Source organism: Phoenix dactylifera, chromosome 10 (assembly GCF_009389715.1).
Source record: "Phoenix dactylifera cultivar Barhee BC4 chromosome 10, palm_55x_up_171113_PBpolish2nd_filt_p, whole genome shotgun sequence".
Classification (NCBI taxonomy): domain Eukaryota; kingdom Viridiplantae; phylum Streptophyta; class Magnoliopsida; order Arecales; family Arecaceae; genus Phoenix; species Phoenix dactylifera.
Window position 1 is genome coordinate 353,086 of NC_052401.1, and position 21,506 is coordinate 374,591.

Genomic DNA, 21,506 nt, shown 5'->3' on the forward strand with positions numbered 1-21,506 from the left:
GAGGTCCCCACCTTGTCTAGACTGATAGATAAAGCAAAACAGTGGAGACCAGAAACAAAGAGGAAAGAGCTGAAAGAGAACAGAGGAAAATGAGTATGGGGAAAGGGCAAAAGCAGTAGAGATAGATCTGAGGGAGTAGATCTCTCGGAGGGCCCGACGGAGCAGTCTGTACGCTCAGCTCCACCTGCCCCACGTAAGAGGAAATGGAGGGAAAGAGGTCAATCACAAGATATTTTTCTACTATCAGTACCTCGTCCTCCAGTCACTATGGCCAGAACTGGAATCTAGGTTCCAATCATGGCCAGTGTGTGGCATATGTGGGAAGCAGCACCCTGGCAGATGCAGAATGGGTCAGGGAGTGTGCTACAGATGTGGACAGCCGGGTCATTTTTGTCAGAGAATGCCCGCAGGGTGCCACCCAGCAGTTTGTGCCTTTAACATCCTACCCTTCTGTGCAGATGGACAGGCCTAGTAGTAGGGGGCCTGTAGGCAGAGGCAGAGGTCAGACACCAACGTCACAGCAGAGTGTTGGACCATCTCAGCTGTTACCTCCAGCAGGCAGAGGGCAAGGAAGGGTGTTCACGGTAAATCCACAGGAGGCAACAGGCATCAATGCAGCTGTGACAGGTATGCTCCTCATTAATAAGATTAAAGCTAGAGTGTTATTTGATTCTGGAGCTACCCATTCATTTGTGTCCCCTTATTTTGCTAAAAAGTTAGCTAAGGATAAGATATTAATGCATATTCCCTTAGCTATTAGTAACACATGTAGGGGATAGTATAAAAGCGAAGTATGTGTATCCTACCTGTGTGGTAGAGATAGAAGGTAAAAACACTCCCAATTCATTTGATTTCCAATACCACACCGAGCAGAATATGAAGAGCAAATACCCTCACCTCTTTGAGTAATCAGGTAATTTACTCTTTTAAATTCGAGGACGAATTTTATATAAGGAGGGGAGGATGTAATAACCCCAAAATTTTTTTTTATATAAAAAGGGATAGAATAGTCCTTTAAAATTGATATAAGGGATAAAATTGGAAGGAATCAAAAGATTAATGGCATAGTTGTAGATATGTTGAAGTGTTAGGGGCAAAATGGGAATTTAATAATATTAAACAAAGGTGAATAGTGCTTTGATGTGATTTAAATGGGGTAGTTGGTGGCTCACGGGAATGAAAACCGAGAGAGAGTCACAGAGAGGGGTTCTCAGGCGTGGAGGAAAAGAAGGAAAGAAAAGGAGAAGAAGAAGAAGAAGAAAGAAGAAGAGGAAGGGGATTCGAGGAGGAGGGGGATCCCAGTTGCACTTCCAGCTGAAGGAAAAAACGTAGATCTCCTTCCCCTCTACGCAAGGACCTCGATTTCCAAAAAGAAAAAGGTAAATATCCATCCCTATCTAGTCTTTTGATGACATTAGGCTATACAAAGGGTGGATATAGTCTAGAGGGGTCGGATAAGGGTTGTAGAGGTGGTTAAAAGAGGAAGAATCGGATTTTAACAAATTTTTCCGGCACTACAGAAAAACTGTGTCGAAGTCCCAACTTCGGCGAATTATTTAGGGGTCAAACGGCCTCCGATGATGATGCATGTTATCTCTTTGGAATCCTCTATGAGTGTAGAATGTTAGGTAAAAATTTCATCAAATTTGGAGTCCTGAAAGTGGATCAAAACCGGGATGAAGTAACCCACTATCAGTTCGGGTTACTGTTCATCCGGGTGGAAAATAAGGGATTTCATGCCATAATAGGGTATTAAGCCTAGATTAGGCTAAGGGAGACCTTGTACTCGTGCAAGGGAGTCCCTAATATACATAAATGATGAGTTAATTAATAGAAAAAGAAAAAGAGAAAGAAAAGAAAAGATTTAGGGAACGGGGGAGTTGAATCAATTAAAGTTCCCTATATTATAATTGGCATGTAGATTATGACCTTGATACAAGACTAAATATATGGTAAATGCATGTCACAGTTGGGCAAGAAGCTAGGGAACGAGAGGAAGAAGTTCCCCACTGCCTGCTGTAGAATTCTAGAGGCGTATCGAGGCCGTGCCGGATTGGCAGGTGAGTGGGAGTCATGTACTTTTGCACTATGAGCATCCTTAATTCATTTTCATGAATACCGCCAAGTGTGAATTGATTCCACTTGTGCATATTGATTGATATTGTAGTAGATTCCTCTATAATTTTGTTTCTCCATACTTAATTATCTTGTGCACGCATTTGAGGGAACATTGAGAGGAATTACGAGGGGTTGATGAGTAACCAAATTGATTCCGAATTGTGAAATAACTTCTTTTGGTAAATTGATTTCATTTCCTCTATTTCAAAGACTTGTGAGTGGTAGCTTTGATTATACTCCTTTATGAGTAATTAAATTGGATCTGAATTGTGAAATGACTTCTTTTGTAAATTGATTTCATTTCCTCTATTTCAAAGACTTGTAGAGCCCTTCTCATGGTATATTGAGTTGCATTGTACTTCTGTGATTCCTCACTCCCAACCCTGATGTTAGTTATAATTGGGTCGTGGCCCGAGTGAAGTGGTAGTCTTGATTATGCTCCTTTTTAGTAGAGTATTGGGAGGGTGCATTATGGCATTTATGCATGGCTTGGCAGTATCTGCAGGACACCTATAGTCGATGGGATTGAACATCGGCCTTTGTGCACATAGTAGCCTTCTGGGTGGGCGGAGCCCAGTCCCTTCCTAGGGGGGACACGGCCCTAGGCGTAGGATCGGCCGGTCCTACGACTTATATTCTGCTTGCCGCCGGGCATAGTAAGACCCCGCGAGGTGCAGTATGGCTTTCCGCGGATGTAGAATTCCCGCGAGGTGCCGTTTAGTATGTAGATGTGAGATGGATTTCTGTTCTGGATACTGGCCAGCATTTACATTATCGGTATGGTGTCTTATTCTGCATATGCATGTGACAGTGGGGAGTTGTTGCTGGTTCGCCTGGGGCGTAAAACCCACCTTCCGACAGCTGTCTAGCATTTACATTATCGATATGGTGTCTTATCCTGCATATGCATGTGACAGTAGGGAGTTGTTGCTGGTTCGCCTGGGGCGTAAAACCCACCTCCCAACAGCTGTCTAGTGATGATTTACATATTGGTGTGGTGTCATATTCGATGTATTTATATGGCAGTAGGGAGTTGTTGCTGGTTCGCCTGGGGCGTAAAACCCACCTCCCGATAGCTGTCTTGTTGATGATTCAGCCTATTGACACCTGATTTATATGATTCAGTACTATGACCTATTGAGCATATTCATGGGTAGCATATATGATTACTTGATTATTCCATATGTGCCCCAGATGTGTTGATTGGGATTGTGATGATTCACTCCATATTCTCTATATTGAGTTCATGTTCATCTTGTTATTGATCTTGAGATTTCATCTCGAGCCATGATTATATTCTGTCTCATGTGCATAGTACTCTCTACTCCACTCACTGAGTATTTATATACTCACTCCCCAGTTTGGTGTTTTTGATTGCAGGGCAGGTATTGTATAAAGAGGAGCAGGATTAGTGGTTGCCTGCTAGCTGTGCCGCTCCATAGTATAGTATAATGTAGATAGAGGTTTATACCTTTTGGTGTATTATAAACCTTCTATTGTATATAGTGCATAATTACAGTCATAGATCCTGTTGTGGATATGGGTTTGACCATAGATGGATTAGGAAGCAGGTATATATATATGTGTGCAGATGAGTTATATGCCTGAGATGATGTATTGCTATATATTGTCCAGGTTTATTATGTGACAGATTATGTGATTGCTGCTCTGACAGGTAGTGTGTTTTATGTATTGAGATAATCCTGACAGGTCACTATAGGAAAAGTGATCATTTTGTGCATGCATCATGCCAAATTTTTTCAAGATTTATTGATGATTGATAGGTAGTAGGGTTCTACGCGGTGGCTGGTGGCCTTATGCCTACCCGCACCCTAGGACCGTCGTGGCGGCCCGCCGGGAATGGGGCGGGGGTCGTGACAATACTTCTTATTTTGCGAATCTTTTTTCATAGTCGGCCTTGATTTTGTATGGAGATATAGTCATCCGGGCAAAAAGAAGCTAACAAAGGATTTCATGTTCTTGTCTTTAAATCAAGGTAAGTTCCTAACTTTTTATTTAATTTAATTTTGAGTTAGGGAAGGATAGAGAAGTTATGGGTAATTCAAATATTAGGACTCTAAAATTAACAAGCCAGTGCATAATTGATTCATTAATGTTGGAGGCTGATCAAGGAGAAGTTGATTATTTATTAATGCTAAATTTGTTGAACATATTAGGTGTGCGCTTAGATTGGTAAACATTGTATCTAAGTTGGTTACAGCAAGAAGTAAGAATTTCTTTATTTGATCACCGCTATATACATATTCATTGATTTGTATCGGTGGATTTGTATTATGAGATTTGTGTCAATGGGTTTGGTTTGCATAAGATGATATGGTTTTATATTGTTGGGGGAATGCAGTTTTCCCCAGCAATATAGTAACCCCGCCCCTAAGAAGCCGCATAGCCGCCGACCTTGGACAACCGAAGTCGGCGTCCGACCTTGGAACGTCCGACCTCAGAACCTCCGACCTGGAGAATTTCCGACCCCAGAGGTCTGTCCTTGTCGACCACCTACTACGGCCGTACCTCTCCGAGGCCCGGCCGAGGGCCATATCCTGCCACTGCCCCAGCATTTATTGCGCATGACCTCTGCAAACCCCCGATTCACTCAACAATTAATGCGAATCCACGGTTCACTCAACAATTGATGCGAATCTCCGGCCTACTCAATAATTAATGCGCATGGCTCCTATTATCTACGGACCCACAGCTCTCCACGGCAAATCAGCTCAGCGGAGTCCAGTCAACCGTGATAAGTCTCTGATCTCGGCCTTACCCCCGACATCAATGCAATGATTCACCTAATCGCGTGCCAGCTCGGGTCGTACGACGGCCTCATCTCCGACATCAATGCAATGATTCACTCGATCGTGTGCCAGTCCAAGCAACATGCCGAGCCGTACGACGGTCTCGCCCCATCACATCACAGGTAAACCGACCCACTATAAAAGGGAACCCTTGCTTCTCAAAGGGGGGTTGGAGACAGAAAACTCAAAAGATACTGTTCTTCTCTTTCTCCTTTAAACACAGATTGCCCCCCCTCTGACTTAAGCATCGGAGGGCCGGCGCCGGAAAACCCGGCCACCGGCTTTTCTGCAGGCACCCCGACGGAGGACGCCGCCCGCCGACGGACCGCCACTCCCCTGTGTCCACCTGCCGCTCCCCCTCCTCGACCGACGACTGCCCCCGGGTCCAATTTCCAGCAACAGTTGGCGCTAGAGGAAGGGACCGAGTCGCGATCATGAAGTTGAGAAGTAAGGGAGCCTCCAATATCTTCCGGCGTCCCCCACAGAGTCCTGGACACTCCGTCCAGAATTCGCCTACTCCGGCTGACCCGGTTCCCCAGGTCCAGCCGGAGCAATTCAATGCTCTGGTGCAGCAAGTTCAGGCCCTGGCCGCTGCCGTTCAAGGCCTGTGGCGCGAGGAGGCCTTACCAACGCTTCTCCCGCAGGCCCAGGTCTTGCCGGAGCTTCCTCCCAATGGCCCGATTCTCCCAGGCCAGAATCTTCATGGCTCCTCCAGGGCCAACAACGAAGGGCGGGCCTCCCCCCAGAGAGAGCTGCCGGGGGAAGGTCTCAACAGAAGACCCCAACCCTCTGAGGCCGAATCAGCCCCAGACCACCGTGAGCCGGAGCAAACTACGGTGACGATTCCACGGGTTGGGGAGCTCGACAGAAAAGTCGAACACTTGGAGCGCCAGATCGAAGCGCTCCATAGCAAGAAGGCAAGACAAGAGGGGGATTTTGAATTCACCACCAAGTCCCCCTTCTCCCGCCAGATCGAGGATGAGCCGGTCCCCGCGAGGTTTAAGATGCCTCAAGTGGAGCACTACAGCGGAATCACCGACCCCCTCGACCACTTGGAGAGCTATCGAGCTCTCATGGCCCTATAAGGATCCTCGGAGGCCGTACTTTGTAAGGTCTTCCCGGCGACTCTTCGAGGGACAGCTCGGCTTTGGTTTTCTGGGCTAAAGCCGAGCACGGTATCTTCCTTCAAGCAACTCGGCAGGCAGTTTGCTACCAATTTTGCTGCCAGCCGACGCCAACGGCGGACGTCGGACTCCCTCCTGGATATCAAGCAGAAGGAGGGGGGAATCGCTCAAGGAGTATCTAGACCGTTTTACTGCTGCCACGTGGGAAGTTCGCGAGCTGGACCAGTCAATAGCCATGTCGGTTCTAAAGACTGGGGTTCGCTCTTATCGATTCCTCTTCTCTATCGAAAAGAGCTTCCCGGCCGACTTCATCGAGATGCTGGCCCGAGCTCGGAAGTATGCAAAGGCCGAGGAGGCAATCACCTCCAGGCGGGGTGCGATTGAGCCCGCCTCAAGGAAGCAGAAGAAACGTCGTGAGGAGCGCGGCCGACAAAAAAGCCGATCCCCCCGTCGAGAGAAGAACCTCCCCCGACTGAGGAGCCCGCCTCGGCAGCGGGGACAACCTCAACGAAGGACCCCACCTCGACCAAGGTCCCCACTATGGCCTCGGACGTACCCAGGGAGGTACGAGAATTACACACCTGTCAATGCTCCCCGGGCCGAGATTTTGATGGAAATCGAAGGTCGGGATTTCTTCCGACCTCCGCCTCCTATGCGGGATACAAGAGTTCCCCACAATCCCAAAAAGTACTGCCGCTTCCACCGAGACCGCGAGCACGACACGGAGGTTGCTTTCAGCTCCGAGACGAGATAGAAGTGCTTATCCGCCGCGGAGTACTCAATCGGTTCGTAAGGAACCGACGTGAGGAAAGGAGGCCAGCGGAAAACGCCACACCGCCCGAAAATCCAGATGACAACAGGCCTATCACCGGCACCATCAATGTAATCGGAGGAGCCTCGGCAGGAAGATCAGCCCAAGGGGTCTCCCCGAAGCGCCCGCGTATTGTTGAAGTCATTTCGTTCTCGGACGAGGACTTGGGAGGGGTTGAGACCCCCCATGATGACGCTGTGGTCATCTCCACGATTGTAAATAAGTTTGATGTAAAACGTGTCCTAGTTGACAATGGAAGTTCAGCCAACGTTTTGTACTACCATGCCTACCAAAAAATGGGATTGCCAGAAGGACATATCCGGAAAATTAATACCCCACTAGTCGGGTTCACCAGAGAGTCGGTCCCAGTCGAGGGTGAGGTCAGCTTCCTTATTACGGTCGGCCTCGCTCCCCAGAAAAGCACTGTGAGGACGGACTTCCTTATGGTCCGCCTATCCTCAGCCTACAACGCCATCCTTGGGCGGCCAGGGCTAAATGCCCTTCGAGCCGTGGTCTCAACCCGCCATCTGCTCATGCGATTCTCCACCGGCCAAGGAGTAGGCGAGGTCCGAGGAGATCAGCTGGTTGCCAAGCAGTGCTACATGGCGGCTCACAGAGTAAAGCTGCCAACCGAGACGCCGACTCAGGCAACGGGCCCCTCGCTACCCATAGAAACCCTGGACGCGAGGGACAACCTCTGGAAGAAGCAAGTAGATCCCGGTGAGCTTCTTGTTCAAGTTCCCCTATGAGAAAATTTTTCCGAGCTAACTGTGCAGGTCGGTTCCGGCCTTGGCATCCGCGAGAGGGATCACCTCGTCAGCTTCCTGTGGGACAATGCTAATGTCTTCGCCTGGTCGCCCGCGGACCTACCGGGAATTGACCCTGAGGTCATGGTCCATCGACTCCAGGTGAAGCCGACCAGCAGACCTGTAAAGCAAAAAAAAAGGGGCTCTGCCCCGGAACGACAACGAGCTGCAGCCGAGGAAGTGGATAAACTCCTTGAAGCTGGCTTCATCCGGGAGGTCTCCTACCCAGACTGGCTTGCCAACGTAGTCCTCGTAAAGAAGGCCAATGGAAAATGGCGCATGTGTGTGGACTACACCGACCTGAACAAGGCCTGCCCGAAAGACAGTTTCCCCCTTCCAAGCATCGACCAGCTCGTCGATTCCACCTCAGGACATCAATTGCTGACCTTCATGGACGCCTTCTCGGGATATAATCAAATCCGAATGGCGCCAGAAGATGAGGAGAAAATGGCCTTCATCATCGACAAGGGCACCTATTGCTACAAGGTGATGCCTTTCGGTCTGAAGAACGCTGGAGCCACATATCAGAGGCTGGTCAGCCAAATTTTTTAGGACCAGATCGGCCGAAATATGGAAGTTTATGTGGATGACATGTGGGTGAAGAGCCGAGCGGCGGAGCACCATGTAGCTGACCTCAACGAGACGTTCTCCAAGCTCAGGAGATACCGAATGAAGCTCAACCCAGCAAAGTGCGCGTTCGGAGTTACCTCGAGCAAATTTCTGGGTTTCATAGTGACCCAGCGCGGAATTGAAGCCAATCCCGAGAAGATCCGAGCGCTGCAAGAAATGACGCCTCCGAAGATAGTTAAAGAGGTGCAGCGGCTTACCGGACGGGTTGCCGCCTTGGGGAGATTTGTCTCCCGATCGGCTGAGCGCTGCCTCCCATTCTTCAAGATCCTTAAGCGGCCAAAGGACTTTCTGTGGTCAGAAGAATGCGAGCAGGCCTTTGAAGAGCTCAAAAGCCTTCTGGCCTCTCCCCCGCTACTCACCAAGCCTCAGCGGGACGAAGTTCTTCCCTTATACCTGGTCGTCTCCCCGGTCGCAGTAAGCTCGGTCCTGGTCCGAAAAGAGGACAAGCTCCAAAAACCGGTCTACTACATCAGCCGGGTCCTCAGGGATGCTGAGATCCGATATTCAAAACTTGAGAAGACAATTTTTGCTCTTATCATCTCAGCTCGGAGACTCCGGCCTTATTTTCAAGCATATACAATAGTCATACTGACCGACCAGCCTATGAAGCAAATATTGCAAAGGTCAGATCATGCGGGGAGGATCGCCAAATGGGCGGTCGAGCTCGGAGAATTCGACCTCGAATATCGACCCAGGCCGGCCATTAAAGCTCAAATACTCGCCGACTTCCTCGTGGAATGCACCTTGCCAGACGACCCCGAGCTACCGTCTGCATCCATGGGGGGAACCCCGAGACTACCATGAGTCCTACATTCGGACGGGTCGTCAACTTCGGGGGGTAGCGGAGCTGGACTCATCCTCACCAGCCCGTAGAGTCCCAAACTCCCTCGACCTCGGAAAGCGTCGCAGGTCGATAGAGCGTTCACAGACCCATCGACCTGACGTACGATTCCTCGACTAAGGTTGGGATGCCCCGAGGTTCGACCGTAGAGTCCCAAACTCCCTCGACCTCGGGATGTATCGCAAGTCGATAGAGCGTTTCCGGACCCATCGACCTAACGTACGATTGCTTGACTAAGGTAGGGATGCCCCGCGGGTCGACCGTAGAGTCCCAAACTCGCTCGACCTCGGGAAGCGTCGCAGGTCGATAGAGCGTTCCCAGACCCATCGACCTGACGTACGATTCCTCGACTAAGGTCGGGATGCCCCGAGGGTCGACCGTAGAGTCCCAAACTCGCTCGACCTCGGGAAGAGTCGCAGATTAATGGAGCATTCCCAAACCCCTTCAACCTCGGCGGGCGCCATCGGGCCCATGAGAAGCCCGAGTTCTCCGAAAGTCAAAGAATGATTCCGAAAAGTTGGCGAGGAAATAAGGCAACCTACTCCGCTACGAGGAGCGCAACTTTGGAAGTGCAAAAGGTACATCCCACTCGTTGCTCGCCTTGTTATATTTATCTGCGTGTTGCCAGCAAAATCTCGATTAAAGTCGAGACCTTATTCTGGCCAAGGTCGGATTACTCCTACAAGTCGGTTTAAGACTAATCTCCCACTGACCTTATGCATGCTCCATCTACCGAACCTCCACGACAACTTATGTAAGTCTTCGTAAACTAGGGCCCAATTCGGCCCCCATACACAGACTCCAATATCGACCTATGAAGATAACCTCGACCGCGGGCGTACTGATCGAGCTCAAGAAAACCGAGGTATCCTCTACAAGTTTCGACTCTGCTCGCCGAAACCTCGGCTGGGTCCGAGGGCGATAACTATGAAAGCCCTGGCGTCGATTTGATTATTGGCTCCTCTTCGGGGGACAGCACTAACCCTTCTATAGACCTATGGTCCAAAAGCCGAGCACGAAAGCTCGGCGAGACCCCCAGATAGCGGCCTATGCAAGTCTAGCACGGCCCCGCTCGGAGGCCTGAGGCCCGAGCTCGGTGCCTCAAGAATCCAAAAGCCAAACATGGCGACTTCTGTAATCTTCAAGTCCGAGCTACAGGACTTAGGAAAGTTTCCTAAAAATCTAAGCTTAGAGCTCCCTCTGGCTAGTGTAATCTGAACTCAGAAAAGCGGAACATAATAAAAAAAGAACATGCCTTTATCAAGTAGCTCGGTAAAACAATAAGTTAAAATCCCGGCCTCGTTTACAACAAAGAAAGACAAAGAGAGATAAACATGAAGTGACAAAAGGAATTTTTCATTGATGAAATGCCACAAGGCTAAGTACAGAATTGGAGGTCGACCATTCAAAAACTTGAAGGCCGACCTCGATTACAATGGAAAGAAGAAATAAATCTAAGTCCTAAGGGGCGGCGGTCGCGTCGGCGTCACCCTCGGGGTCATTTATGGCGATGACTGGAGGGTCTTCGGCGGGCACGGGCTCGGGGTCTGCGGCAGGGGCCTCGGCGGGTGCCTCGGGAACGCCCTCCAACTCGGCCACCGCCGTCGCAGGCTCGGCTGCGTCCAACTCAGCCGACTCCGCCTCGGATGCCAGGGCGGCGGGAACGTCGTCCGAATCGGAGCTGTAACCCAGCCTCATCCTCGGACGAATCGTCGAAAGATCGAACTGGGGGCAGATTCGGGCCATCTGCTTTCGGAAGTTGTCGAAGCCCCGGAGGAACCCATCGACGATTTCCTCCTCTAACATATTGCGAAACTCCTCCGATTCTTTGAAGGAGTCTACGGCATGTTCAGCCCGCTCGAGTGCCCTCCTTTCTCGAGCCTCCAGTTGCTTGATCTTGAGGCGCAGGACCCCGCCCTCGTACCTGAGGCCCGCGACCTCGGAGTGGACCTCCCCCAGGCACGCCTCTGAGGCACGCAGAGCTGACTTGGCCAAGGAGTGGGCAGCCCTTTTTTCCTCAAGCACCTCGACCATAGCTAGGCGCCCGGCCTCAGTGGCCTCCCTCCATGCCTCGGCCTCGGCCAGCGTCGCCCCCAACTCGGCAATCTTCTTCTTAGCCAGCTCCAATTGCCGGCTGACTTGCCGAGTCTCTTCTTGACACCCTTGGGCAATGAATACCAGGATGTCGACTTTGTGGATATGCTGTAAGAGAAAAAGGGTAAAGCGATTACGAGTTGAAAAACATAACATATTCGCCAGTAGTCTAAGAAAAATTGGGAAAGCAGCTTACCCGAGCGGTATTATGGTAAGTACCGTCGACAACCTCTTCCAGCGGCAAGTTCCGGAACTCGGCCCGGTCCGCTGGAAGCATCGCACGCCGAAATACGGTGCGTGCGACATCGGCGTCGTGGATGGCCGAGCTCCCCTCGAGGAGTGGGGATCCTGGCTCGGCCGACTCCTTCCTAAAAATCCTTGAAGAGCTCGGCTAGTCCGAGCTAGGGATTTCGGGGCCTCTGGTCGGCTCAGGCCCCGGGCGCCGTAAGCGGATTACGGCAGCCCCCCCCCCCCCCCGCTAGGCCCGCATCGCCGGTGACCCGTGTCCGCCCCTGATCAATTGTGGGGGCCCCTGCCTTCGGGCCTCCCGTCCCGGCCGATGTGGAAGCACCGGCCGACCTCGACTTCTTCCGAGGTTGGGGAATAGCCCCCCCGGCCTCGGCCTCCCGCCTCTTCAATCGAGAGAAGAGGGACGTGTTGCTGGTCGGCATGTGGGGGATGTCTGAAACCAAAAATTTTCTCAAGTGTCAGACCAATGTTAGTGAAAAGAGAAAACATATAAAAACAAAGCGATGCGACTATTCTTACCCTCGGGGCGCGCCGAACTCAAGCCCACGCTCGCCAAGGCGTCCTCCCGTAGGCTCTCGGTTAGGTTGAATCCCTTTCCGAGGGCCCGTAGGGAGTTCAAGACCCTCAGCTCCCTCCCCGAGGGCTCGGAGAGCCTGTTGAGAGCCTTCAACCGAGAGTGCCCCCACCTCGGGTTGAACCCCCACGGCACCTCGGACGCAAGAAAGAAAAATTTTTCCTTCCACTCATGAATAGAGAAAGGGGCGCCCTGAAAGAGTGACATACCGCCCCGAAAGGCGAAGTATAGCCACCCCGCATCCGCCGGATTTTTCTTTAATAAAAAACACCGGCGGAAAACACTCACCGAGGTCGGGATCCCGTGCGCAAGACACAAGGACAAGAACCCGATTATGGTCCTCCACGAGTTCGGAGCAAGCTGTGCTGGGACGAGTTGATACTCTACCAGCAAATTGTTCACGAACTCGTGAATAGGGAACCGCAGGCCGGCCCAGAGCGTCTCGCGGTGGATCACGATCCGACCTGAGGGCGGCCGCGTCGCCCTATCCTCCGGTCCCGCAGTTTCGAGACGAAACCCGGGCTGGAAGAAGAACCGGGAGCGGATTAACTCCAACTCCTCTCCCGACAAACTCGACCCTACTTCCTCTGGACCGAGACCCATTTTACAGAGAAATGAAATAAACTAAAGATAAAGGGAGTAAGGAGGAGGAGGAAGAGGAACCCTAGCTAACACAGGGTGGAAATCTACGGGAAAGTCGCCGGAAATCGCTCCGGGCGCCGCCGGCAAGATTTGGTCGAAAGGTAGGATGAAGGAGGAAACGGCAAAATGAAAGGCAACCAATTGGAACTCTTAGGGCAGATTCGTGGGGTTTATATAGACCCCCCTAACGGCCCAGATCGGCGGGTTCGGTTCCCACCCCCCGTCTGGATGGCGCCACGTGTCGGCCTCGGAAGCCGAAGCACCGCATTCACTCCAGATCAATAAGTCGGGTACAAAATCGAAGCGCCGTCCCATCGGATCTCACGGCCTCATCATGGGTCCGCAAAACCGGACCACCTTGAAAGACGAGCGGACGTCACCCCCGCTCCCTTCATTTAATAAGCCTCAGGGACACGTGGAACACCGGTATAACCTCAGCCTCCCCAGATCCCTATCCTGCCAATACGAGATCAGAAACATCCGACCTCGGATCATGCCGCGTGTTCATTTTGAAACGCGATACGGCATACCTATTTATAAGGGGGGCCTCGACCACGAGATCGAGGCGCCGCCCCATCGGGCCCAGGGACCCTCATCATGAGTACGCCGTACGACGCGATCTCGGAGATCCAAAGGGCGCAATCCCCGTTGTAGCTGCTTCGGGATGCGTAAGGACGCAGACCCCGTTATAAGTTCGCCGTCTAAAGCGACCTCGAAGTACCAAAGGGCGCAGACTCCGTTATAAAAGCTCCAAGACGCGTAAGGGTGCGGACGTGATCCCCTTCGACCTCAATAACCACAATGACAATTTCTACTTCCCGCGTCCGAGCTCGCAAGCTGCTCGAACTCGGAAGTCGAGGGATAGTGTTGGGGGAATACGGTTTTCCCCCAGCAATATAGTAACCCCGCCCCTAAGAAGCCGCATAGCCGCCGACCTTGGACAACCGAAGTCGGCGTCCGACCTTGGAACGTCCGACCTCAGAACCTCCGATCTGGAAAATTTCCGACTCCAGATGTTTGTCCTTGTCGACCACCTACTACGGCCGTACCCCTCCGAGGCCCGGCCGAGGGCCATATCCTGCCACTGCCCCAGCATTTATTGCGCATGACCTCTGCAAACCCCCGGTTCACTCAACAATTAATGCGAATCTCCGGTTCACTCAACAATTAATGCGAATCCCCGGTTCACTCAACAATTAATGCGAATCTCCGGCCTACTCAACAATTAATGCGCATGGCTCCTATTATCTACGGACCCACGGCTCTCCACGGCAAATCAGCTCAGCGGAGTCCAGTCAACCGTGATAAGTCTCTGATCTCGGCCTTACCCCCGACATCAATGCAATGATTCACCTGATCGCGTGCCAGCTCGGGTCGTACGACGGCCTCATCTCCGACATCAATGCAATGATTCACCCGATCGTGTGCCAGTCCAAGCAACATGCCGAGGCGTACGACGGTCTCACCCCATCACATCACAGGTAAACCGACCCTCCTATAAAAGGGAACCCTTGCTTCTCAAAGGGGGGTTGGAGACAGAAAACTCAAAAGATACTGTTCTTCTCTTTCTCCTTTAAACACAGATTGCCCCCCTCTGACTTAAGCATCGGAGGGCCGACGCCGGAAAATCCGGCCACCGGCTTTTCTGCAGGCACCCCGACGGAGGACGCCGCCCGCCGACGGACCGCCACTCCCCTGTGTCCACCTGCCGCTCCCCCTCCTCGACCGACGACCGCCCCCGGGTCCAATTTCCAGCAACATATAGGTAATGCAATAAAGACTAGTGATGCAAGAGTCGAGTTTTGCCTTGCAAGGAAAAGAGAGAAGAGGGGAAAAAATAAAGTAACGGGGAGGGTTCCTTTGGAGGCTTGAATCGGAGGTGGAGGAAGGTGATCGTGGCAATAGATAACAATTGGAGGTCGAGCCTTTGACAAAGGGGATGACGTCGGCAACACTAGCTGCGATCGGTGGCAAAAAGGAAAACCCAAAATTAGAAGAATGTGGCAAGGAAAAAATAGGGGACTGTCGTAGTTGCATGTTGGATCAAGCCTGAGCCGCTCACCAGTGGCTGAGCTCCACTGCATGGTCATCCATGATTGAAAATATCTTGATCAGGACTAGGGGCAGTGAGAGCGGATGGCCAACAAGGATGAAACAACTAAAAATAGAAAAATAGAGTAAGAAACATAGAAGCCTTGTTCAACTATATCCGGCGAACTACTAGCCCCAATCAACCCGTCAATGCCAAATTTGGGGACTAGAATAGATAAATAAGAGGAAGCTTGAGCCTTACCTTGACTCCAACGAGGTATGGAAGTTGGCATAGTGAGAAACTTCAAATGAAAACATCAAAGTTTTGAGGGAAATTGGTAGCAATTTGGGGTGAAGTTTGACGGTGGATACCAAAAGGAGGAGAGGGGACCTTGATTTATAGGAAAGCCCTAAGGCTCTGCCTGATCTTGGCAGGCCTAGGTGGCCTAATTCCAGCTAGAATTGATTGAGAACAAGATAGACTCCGATCAGGAGTCCTCATCCTCCATCGCACGCACATCACACGTGCTTTCCCATGGTTTTGGGCTACATCAGGCCAGCCCAATCTGTTATGAGCTGGTCTAGTGAACCAGGCCCTTACAGTGGCCTTGCTACTTTGGTTGCCTTTAGCTTATGTATGCAAATCAACAACAAAACAAAAAGATAGATCCATTAACAACAATTCATGCATATGTATGGGATATGATTTCATTCTTTAATGTGTTCAATCGCCTATAAAACCAGATTCCTACAAGAAGATATTTTAAACATTTCTCGACTGGTCTAAAGCTTATCAATTTGCAATATCATTGGCACGCTTGTGATATCCTGTTATCTTATACTTTTTTCTTAAAAACCTGTTATGATGCTCTATTCACAATAGCATCCTTGTAGGGAGAAATAATAGTGATCATAGACTCGATAGAATATAAAATTCCAAGCCAATCAATTTTTTGGAAAAACAATGACTTGGAATTTATTCTAGAATCATGGGAGAAAGCAAGTATTTTTCTCTGTCTTTTTTCTTTTTTTTATTCCTTTTCGATAAAGCAAGTATTTTTTTTCTATCTTTTTCCTTTGTTTTTAATTCCTTTTTGATAGTTATTCATGTTCTTGGCAAAAGCAGAATCATTAAGATATCAAGGAACAATCATATAATTTTTAACCCAAGCTCAATTTTTTTAGTCCAATGTAAATGTGTATTGTATAGGATATAATTTGTTTAGCACAGCGCTATAATTTTTTTTTCTCTTTTGTATAGCATAGGTTCCATGTAAGACCATATAATAGATTAGTAGCAAAAGATGCATCCAACTAGATATCTTAAGCTATACTTCAAAAGAACCATGAAACTATACAAATGCATAAAAAATAATAATTAGAAGTTGATCTCCAAACAATTACAAGCCCCATCAAATTTATCTAATTAATATATATTCTCGATCACATAAGATATATTGAACAACCATTTACAATCACAAATTTATATTATCGCACTACTTCTATGAGATGGATGCTTCTTGCATATTGAATATACACTCCATGCTGAGAATGAAACTACTCAAGTTTCAACATTTGAAGAGAAAAAGAAAGTGATCGAGAATGAAAGAAATATCAAGTGCATAAATATCATGTTTGTAAAGATTTTACCCTTTTCAACATTATTGCTTTCATAGACTCAAGCCTTAATGGGACATCTCGTGGGGTACTGAGATAGGGTACCATCCCTAGTATCAAAACAAGACCATCCCATCATTATTCCTATATCTCAATTGGTACATCTTGGGACATCTCCTATCCCATATAATAGAAAAAGTAGGACATTTTCATCCTAAAGGGTTTAAATCCTTGATTACTTTCTTACCATTTCTTTTATTCTCTCTATTCCCCGTTCATCTATTTGTGTAAAGGTGACTAAAACACACATTATATTTATATTTTTGCTATTCAATTAATTATCTATCATAAGATTTTGGACATCTTTCCCCTTTTATTTTCAATAAATATACTATATTGCTATTTTATATCCAACTATATGCCTACAAATATTGTTATAAAAGGTGAAGTATTTGCATTATATCTATAACATTTTAACATTTCTTTATCATAGTCCGCTCCTACTTTATTTCCATTATATTTCTCTTACGTATTTCTTGATGCTCTTTAAAAAATAAAATAAATGCTCCTTTTGATATAACTTGATTCGTGGATATGAAAGCATTATATCCATAACATTTTAATATTTCTTGGGAGCGGACTATGAGAAAGAAATGTTAAATTTATCTAATTAATATATATTCTCGATCACATAAGATATATTGAACAACTATTTACAATCACAAATTTATATTATGGCACTACTTCTATGAGATGGATGCTTCTTGCATATTGAATATACACTCCATGCTGAGAATGAAACTACTCAAGTTTCAACATTTGAAGAGAAAAATAAAGTGATCGAGAATGAAAGAAATATCAAGTGCATAAATATCATGTTTGTAAAGATTTTACCCTTTTCGACATTATTGCTTTCATAAACTCAAGCCCTAATGGGACATCTCGTGGGGTACCGAGATAGGGTACCATCCCTAGTATCAAAACAGGGCCATCCCGATATCATTATTCCTATATCTCAATTGGTACATCTTGGGACATCTCCTATCCCAAATATTGAGATGAAGTGGGGTGGCGGTGCATCCCATATAATAGAAAAAGTAGGACATTCTCATCCTACGGGGTTTAAATCCTCGATTACTTTCTTACCATTTCTCTTATTCTCTCTATTCCTCGTTCATTTATTTGTGTGAAGGTGAGTAAAACACACATTTATTTATATTTATGCTATTCAATTAATTATCTATCATAAGATTTTGGACATCTTTCCCCTTTTATTTTCAATAAATATACAATATTGCTATTTTATATCCAACTATATGCCTACAAATATTGTTATAAAAGGTGAAGTATTTGCATTATATCTATAACATTTTAACATTTCTTTATCATAGTCCGCTCCTACTTTATTTCCATTATATTTTTCTTACATATTTCTTGATGCTCTTTAAAAAATAAAATAAATCCTCTTTTTGACATAACTTGATTCGTGGATATGAAAGCGTTATATCCATAACATTTTAATATTTCTTGGGAGCGGACTATGAGAAAGAAATGTTAAAATATTATGGATAGAATGCTTTCATATCCTCTAATCAGGTTACTTCAAAAAGAGCATTTATTTTATTTTATTTTCTTAGAAAAAGAGAGCACTTATTTGGACTTGACAAAATTGTTTATAAATGGAGTAACAAATATAGCCTATTTATCAAAATTTTGTATTATATATGTTGCATAGGTTTTTTTTTTTAAAAAAAATATAAGGATTCCATCTTGTTTGTTTTTTTATCTTAACCATTTGCACAACCACCTCCCATGAGCAATATAAATTATTATATTATTATTTTATTTTTATTTATAGCAATATAAATTATTATATTATTATCAAGTTTGTTGGGGGAAAAACTACAAGTCATACCGCCACGGAGGCGCTCGGCCAAAAAACGCCGACCGGAAAGGCGCTCGGCCAAAGAGTGCCGACCAGAGAGCACCAACCAGAGGGGTGCTCGGCTAGAGAGCGCCGATCCGAAAAGATGCTCGGCCCAAGAGAGCCGACCAGAGGACGCCGACCAGAAAGCGCTCGATTAGAAGGCGCTGACCAGAGAGGAAAGAGCGCGAAATAAAGGCGCTCGGCTAGAAGGCGCTCGACCAAAGGGCGCCGACCAGGAGCATTAGAAGCGACCCCGCCACAGGGCGCCCCATTGGGCGACCAGCTCGGCTCGGCACCCCTGCCGAGCCGATTGCCTTGACCAGATGTTCAACTCCTACCTAACCCCCTGAGGGACTTGACAACTCCACTACAACCTGCCGCTATCTCTAAGCCGTCAAGGCATAAGATCTCCGCAGGTATTTGGCAAGACCTGCCATTAATGCATGAGACCCCCTCAAGTCTCCGATGCGCTCAGTCATTTAATGAACACGGCTCAAGACGATCTCCGGATCACTGAACCATCAAAGCGTATGGCTCTTCCTGATCGCCGGTTCATTCGGTAATAGATGCGCTTACCATCCATGGACCCCGGGCCTACCACGGCCGGCGGTTCAACCACTCCAACAGGTCCGATCGATCGTGACAACTTCCTGGTTCCGGTCTGAGTCGGCCTTATTTTCCACTACGCCATTAATGGGCCAAATCGTGCCCAATTATTACAAAAGAGAACAAACTCCCTGTCACCTCCCGGGCAACATAAAATCCCTCTATAAAAGGGACCCGGGGAGGAAAAAACTAGGAGGGGAAGACAAGTAAACAGCACAGACACAATTAAGCACAATATCCTCTTCATCTTCTTCACCCTCTGGCTTGCTTTCTCCACATATTTGCCCCCTCTGACTTAAGCATCGGAGGGCCGGCGCCGGGGAGCCCGGCCACCGGCTTTTTTGCAGGACGGGACAGGACAGGACGCACTCTCCTCTCCGCTCTCTCACACCCCCAGGAGGGCACAGGAGGACGCAGCCGGCCGGCGCACCGCCGTCCGCCCTCCCCGCGGCGGAGCTCCTCCTTCCCCGGCTTCGCGGCGGCCCCCGGGTCCAATTTCCAGCAACAGTTGGCGCTAGAGGAAGGGACCGAGTTCGCTGCCATGAAGCTAAGAAGCAAAGGGGCTTCCAACGCCTCTCGACGTCCTCCACCCAGCCCTGAGCATTCCGTCCGAAACTCACCACCTCCGGCTGAGCCAGTTCATCAAGTTCGGCCGGAGCAGTTTGATGCCCTGGTGCAACAGGTGCAGGCCCTGGCTACCGCTGTCCAAAGCCTGCAGCCCAGGGGCATCCCAACGGCACCGCCTCCTCCGGCTCCAGTTCAACCGGAGCCCCCTACAAGCGGACTTCCCCTTCGAGGTCAGGACTCCCAAGTCCAGGCCTCCCTCTGGAGAGAGCACCCAGCCAGGGGCTACGGAGGCTGGCCACAGCCGTCAGAAGCTGAGTCGGTTCCAGGGCAACCTGCGCTCGAACGAACCGCTGCAGCGATCTTCCAGAGTGACGATGATGGGGACATCAGAGCCCTTCATCCAGATGATCCTAAGCCTCCGGATTGAGCCAGACGCATTTATTTGCATATTTATTTTATTTTATTTCTGGGTTTATTTGCATTTAGGGATTTATTTGTGGTTTATTTTATTTCTGGGTTTATTTGCATTTTAGGACTTATTTGTGGTTTATTTGTGTTATTTGTGGGCTTATTAGGATTTATTGTTGTGTAAGGGGGTTTATGCAAATTGTGTATTTGGGCCCTATATAAAAGGGACTATTCTCATGATTAGGGTTAATGAAGAATTAAAGATTTCTTTCCCCCACGTTTCCTCTTCTTCTCTTCTCCTCCCTTCTCCTTCTTCTCTTCTTCTTCCTCATTCTCTTCCCCTCTTCTCCTTCTTCCATTTAAAATTTGGTCCGGCATCAACTTGGTATCAGAGCCTCGGGTTTTGCCTCTGTGCCAAAGCCCCGGTCCCTAAACAGCGTCACTGCTTCTCCATCGACTTCCTACGGCCCACCACCCCTCTCCTCTCTCTCCCTCGGTGCTCATAAAAAAAAAAAAAAGGAATCTCTCTCTTTCTCTCTCGGTTCAAACCAGAGGAGAAAGGAAAACTCCTTTCCACCGTCGAGCCGCGCCGCCTCCATCCTCCGCCTGCGCCACCGCCAGACCTCACCTGAGCTCCAGACGTCACCCGAGCCCCATCAGCCAGGTTCCCATCTACTCGTTCCCCCTTTCCCCTTGCCACCAGTCATCACGCCCGTGCTCGCCTCCACCGCCGCCATCAGTCGCCGCCAGCAACGCCCAAACCACCATAGGAAGATCTTCCCCACCTCTGCGTCGCGCCGCCTCCCCGCCGCCGAATTCCGCCGACGAGCAGACCGCCCGCAGCGCCACCCCCGCTTCCGCCTGCACCACCGGAAGCCGCCTTCGGCCGCCACCGTGACTGGCCATCCCTCTCCGGCCACCGTCCGTCGCCGCAGAGCCCCGCCGCAGCCCGTCCCTGCAGCCGCCGCCACAAGGAACGACCCGCCCTCCCGAACCGTCGGGAGGTTGAAGACCATCAGCCCTAACGGGTAAGAGCAAAACCCGTTAACCCACTCCCCACTAGCCCGATCCGTTCCCCCTTCAAAAAAAAAAAAAAGAGAAAAAAAAGCTACGCATGTGACTTGCACGTGATGGACCCTTAATGGGTTTTCGGAGCGGGTCAAACCCGTTAACCCGAATCCTAACGGGTCTGAGTTAAAAAAAAAGGAAAAAAAAAAAACCTACCTCTGTTCGTCTTCTCCGGCCGCACGCCGCGCCGCCGCCCTTGAGCGCCGCTCCACCCGTGCCGCCGCCGAGTTCCGCCGCGCGCCGCCCACCCTTCGCCGCTTTCGCTCCACCGGCCGAAGCCACCATCCCCTTCTTTCTTCGCTATCTGCCTCCACCGCGCCGCCCAACCCCTCCTACCACCGTCGCAGTCCGCCTCCGCCGTCGCAGCAGCTCCGCCGCCACCCGCCTGCCGCTTACTCTGCTCCGCCGCTCCCTCTGCTCCGCCGCTCCGGCCGACCGCAGCGTCTCCTTGACTACGGCCACCGGCTTCGGCCTTCGCCGTCAACGCCGCCGAAGCTTCCGCCCTCGCGCTCCGCCCTCCCTTCACCGCCACTACGCCACCGTCGCCGCTGTAACAACCTCCTCCATCTTCCTCACCGGCCAT

General features: G+C 49.4%; 2 protein-coding genes across 2 annotated transcripts in view; one reads left to right on the forward strand and one right to left on the reverse strand.

The window, feature by feature from the left end:
• LOC120112212 (probable ATP-dependent RNA helicase ddx5) overlaps positions 1 to 4,307 on the forward strand; it is a 6,017-nt gene extending 1,710 nt beyond the window's left edge. The window contains exon 4 of the mRNA XM_039131073.1: positions 4,296 to 4,307. Coding sequence (XP_038987001.1) covers positions 4,296 to 4,307 — 12 coding nt within the window. The remainder of the gene's footprint in view (positions 1 to 4,295) is intronic.
• A 16,204-nt stretch (positions 4,308 to 20,511) lies between these two features.
• LOC120112213 (uncharacterized PE-PGRS family protein PE_PGRS54-like) lies at positions 20,512 to 21,506 on the reverse strand. The gene is made up of 2 exons (XM_039131074.1): positions 21,080 to 21,506; positions 20,512 to 20,933 (listed from the first exon to the last, which is right to left on the reverse strand). The coding sequence occupies exons 1-2, from the start codon at positions 21,504 to 21,506 to the stop codon at positions 20,512 to 20,514; spliced, it is 849 nt and encodes a 282-aa protein (XP_038987002.1).